Source organism: Aplysia californica, unplaced genomic scaffold (genome assembly GCF_000002075.1).
Source record: "Aplysia californica isolate F4 #8 unplaced genomic scaffold, AplCal3.0 scaffold00790, whole genome shotgun sequence".
NCBI classification, from domain to species: Eukaryota; Metazoa; Mollusca; class Gastropoda; order Aplysiida; family Aplysiidae; genus Aplysia; species Aplysia californica.
The window spans coordinates 306,940-311,632 of NW_004798060.1; the positions used below are offsets into that span (position 1 = coordinate 306,940).

At 39.1% G+C, this 4,693-nt stretch overlaps 1 protein-coding gene across 1 annotated transcript; it reads right to left on the minus strand.

Moving 5' to 3' along the window:
• Window positions 1–904: 904 nt before the first annotated feature.
• On the minus strand, window positions 905–3,779 carry LOC101861913 (placenta-specific gene 8 protein; the record flags this gene model as incomplete). The annotated part of the gene is given in 3 exon segments (XM_005109566.3): window positions 905–1,468; window positions 2,728–2,867; window positions 3,656–3,779. Coding segments are annotated over 3 exon segments (381 nt in total), but the record flags the coding sequence as incomplete, so codon positions are not given.
• Between the last annotated feature and the right edge of the window lie 914 nt (window positions 3,780–4,693).

Genomic DNA, 4,693 nt, shown 5'->3' on the forward strand with positions numbered 1-4,693 from the left:
GGGCCACTTCTCTCTTTGAGCCAATTAAAAAAGTGTCCTCAAAATTTGGTGGCGCCCTCTTCACAAAAGCGCACTTTTGCGAACAGAGTTACCCTACTTGAGTTTTTAAAAATGAAAGTGAAACTAGCAAGTTTTGGGATAAATTACGGAAGAAAACTTTTTTTTAAATGGTTACGCTGACAAAAAACCTCTTCCGGAGAAAAGGGTGATGGTTTTCTTCGATTAATTTGACTTTAGAATGAAAGGCGAGAGGTCATTAAAATAAAAAACCCTAAAACTCCGCACTGAACGTACCCGAACTGCTGATGAACAGCAGTCGATCTGCGCACGCAAGGAGGTGTTATTCCTATTCTTCTTCTGGAAAAACGAAAGAGAGCTTCAAAACAGACTGCAGCGCCATCTGAAGCAAAGAGCATACTTCCTGCGGACACTTTTTTGGCTGAGTGGCCCATCTTGTTATTCACTATCTTTGATAAACCTCTTAGGTGTGGTTAAATGAATTAATTTTGTTTACTAAATGATTCTAAGGATTATACAACGTATACCTGGCGAGGGGGTAACAAATGCCAAAACGTTTCCCCTGATTTATCAAATAAAATTCTGGATTGTTGACTTCAGAAAGAAAAAAACCCTTGATACTTGGTGAAAAGTACGGATCTGATGCGCACCAACAACTTTGGTACTCGATATTTGTCTACTATTTAAAAAGAGAATTGATACCATCATTTAAAAATTGCGTACATTTCCGTGCCCGCCGGTGGTGGAGATTTAAGGACTAAGGAACATAACCCAGTAGATTTTTAATTCATGTTTGTATCGGTTCCCGTTGCCTTGATCGCAACAATAATTACACCTACTTTTCTTTCTGATTTTCTCTCCCCTGCGTTTCAGTTGCCGGTTTTGGTTTTGGTTTTGTTTTTTGCGTTGTTTTGTTTCGTTTTGTTCTAATGGTCAGGGGAAGGGATCTTAAAACAAAGCTCCAGGCCGTGTAAGGGCTGGCCATTGCCTTCCCCTTCAGATACTGTCTTTGATGGCAGTGGCTCATATCGAAAAATAGGAGAAAGATAATGCTACGGCTTTAGACACATCTGCTTGGTCTGCATGAATGCATAAATTTATTGACATTATAAGTCTGTACCCAAAAAACACCCCAAATAACTACTAGGCAAAATTTTTAATGCGGGTATAAAACATGGATAAACCGTCAAAATGGTAAATGGTTAGCAGCAACAACAAAAACAACAACAACTCTCAGTTGAGCGACACAGCGGCCCGGCCCGGTGTTTATGTTCCCTCCACAACGGGCTGCTCCTTAACCACCGGTCCAGGCCCCGGATGTGACGTCACGAGTCTAGACGGTGTTGTTGAGTGTGCCGTTCGCTTTGCAGGTCTTGATCTCTCTGGCAACCTGGCACAGCACGCAGATGCCGCAGCACTCGGACATCATGCAGTCGTTACAGACATCACCCTGGGGAGGGGGGAGGGGAGGGAGGGGGAGGGGAGAGAGGGGGAGGGGAGAGAGGGGGAGGGGAGGAAGGGGGGGTGAGGGGGAGGGGGGGAGAAAAGAGAACACAAAGAACTCATTAGTAACAGAACTGTAACGAGGAAGTGACTTTATATTATTTATAGAAACGTTACAGAGTAGTCACTGGAGCAACAGTCAGACTTTTTGCAGTCGTTACAGATAGGTCCGTATGGGGGAGGGGGGAGGGGAGACAAGAAAAAGCAACGATGAAGTGACACAACTGAACATTACAATGAAAATCAGTAATAAAATAGTAACAATGCCAACAGCCATTGAAAAATACAAATAGATCTATGAGGAGAATCAGAAAGAAAACTTTACAGACAAATAAATTTTAAAGAATGGTGTGATTTACTCCCACATAGGCACGCTTTAGATCATTTAGGAGGCTGGCTTCTCAACCTGTTTGTCAGGACCAGCCCATTAAAAAGACCGATTGGATATACTTGATAAACATTATTTTTCTTCCCACCCGGGAATCGTGGTGCTGCGTATCCTGAAATATCTCTTCAACGGGGGATATAAGGTCACACATACTTTGCACAGTAGTTGGTATCAATGTGTTTTACCCCAATCATGTTTTTCTACACAACAATTGAGGCTAGATTAAATTACTCTTCTTCTTTAATTTATTTCAAATGTCATAAATCCCCACCACACGGAAAATGGGATTGTTCAAAGACCTTCCTGCTTCCCACACACATTTTGCATACGCATGGTCTACGTCACAGCTCACAAATGATGACACTCTTTAGTGGCAAAACTTGTTACAAGAAATAAATACAATGATCACTTCTTTTGCACTATAGGTTCTCAAAATATGTCTTCAATAATTATAATGTCACGATTAGGAAAAAAAATGACGAACTTGTTTTCAAAAGCAATAATGTTCCAACTGTAAACCTTTTTAAATGTGTAGAAATTATATACTGGGGCTTTTTGTTAGTATCTTTCAGGGAATTTTCTAAAATTAAGTGGGCAGGGGTTTTTAAAAATATTGATCTGTTAAGACAAATTGATGAGTCATTGTGCAAGAGGTGGAGAGTTTATGTTCGATAGTTTAGGAAATATTTTACTATGACTTGCGCCACGAATTTTTTACCACACTGTATTAACTAACTCCACATTATTATGGCCTGAAAAATTGGCGAGCCCCAGATTCTACCTCATCGAGACACGTTTCTTAATCTTAAACTAATTACCTGGATCTTTTGCTGAGTGCGCAGCTTGGTCCTTACGACGGTCAACCAGGAAGGAACACAGCAGACGATAATGCCAGTCTCTCCCAGGTCGGTGGCCACATTCCAGCCCAGACACAGAGGGCAGCACCATCCACACAGACCTGGAACGGGAGGAAATTGACAGGCACTCGTAAGTTTGTCGTTGTTTGGTTTTGTTAGATCTAGTTTTTGTATTTTTAACTTGATCTTTTAAAGTAAATGTTCATCTATTTCCTTTACTTAGCATAGAATTATATATATAATATAATATATATGTATATATATTATACATATATATATATATATATATATATATATATATATATATATATATATATATAATTACATTATGTGTGTGTGTATGTGTGTATGTGTGTGTGTGTGTGTGTGTGTGTGTGTGTGTGTGTGTGTGTGTGTGTGTGCGTGCGTGCACGCGCATACGTGAATGTGTGTCTTTGTGCACCTGTATCTGTTGTATACCTACGTGTATGTTTTCGCGGACATGTTGCTTATGTATGTATGTATGTATGTATGTATGTATGTATGTATGTATGTATGTATGTATGTATGTATGTATGTATGTATGTATGTATGTATGTATGTATGTTTGTATGTATGTATGTATGCATGTATGTATGTATGTATGTATGTATGTATGTATGTATGTATGTATGTATGTATGTATGTATCATATGTGTGTGTGTGTGTGTGTGTCTGTGTGTGTGTGTGTGTGTGTGTGTGTGTACGTCAATCGTTCACATATGTGTACGTTTTTCTTTGGGTTTGTGTTCGTATGTGTAGGTATGTGCTTGTACGCTCATGCGTGTGTGTATGTATTATGCATTGTGTGTACACCAGTCGTATACGTGAGTGTAAGCTTTTCATGGACCTGTGTCCAGAGGCCACTCACAGATCTTCATGTCGTCGAAACAGCTGAAGACTCCGGTGCCCCAGTCTCTCACTTGAGATTTGTCCGACATAGGCTGGTTCACGATCACTGTTGTGTTGCCGGCTGGGGCAGGTGCGAAGCCCACCTGTAAAAGATAAGATGAGATAAAAATAAGATGAGACCAGACAAAACGAGACGATATAAAATAAGGTAAGATAAGATAAGATAAAATAAGACGAGACGAGACGAGATAAGATAAGATAAGATAAGATAAGATAAGATAAGATAAGATAAGATAAGATAAGATAAGATAAGATAAGATACGATAAGATAAGATAAGATAAGATAAGCGTAAATTCCCTCTCAACAGCAAGTTCTGTGCGTTTTACAATTTATATTTTACCCTTAGCAGACCTGATAACATTCTGTGACTCTCAACTTCTCAGGAAATACACAGTGATAGCTGCCATTTTTATTGGCTCTAAAACATATCGTGATGCCGTGCGTAACCGGCTGTTAAGGAAACATTTGGTTTGATTGAAGAAAATACTGCTCGTTACGACATTGTATCTAAATGTCCATGTGGAGAAAATTAAAGTTGGTGATTTTGCTTGGTGTCCTTTCTCTTTTCTGTTTTCCTTCTTTTTTTCTTTTTTTTTTTTTGGTCGTATTTCTTTTTAAGCTGTACGTTCTTTCATTAATGAGTTCTGGGGACAGAAAAGGGGGAAGGGGTTGTAGATTTTGGGGGGTTTTTTGTTCGGGGAGGATACATAGCTTTCCACCCACTGGTCAAACATCTGTCAAGCTATCAGATAATATTGTGTGGGTAGTATGTTGTCCTGTAACTGTTGTACTTTTAGGTACTCTTTTCTTCTTTTTTTTTCTTTGGGGCGGGGGTATAGTTGTTTATCGTTTAAGTTAAGGTTTAAAGTATTTTTTAGGTTCTCTTTTCTTTTTTTTCTTTGGGGCGGGGGTATAGTTGTTTATCGTTTAAGTTAAGGTTTAAAGTATTTTTTAGGTTCTCTTTTCTTTTTTTTTTCTTTGGGGCGGGGGTATAGT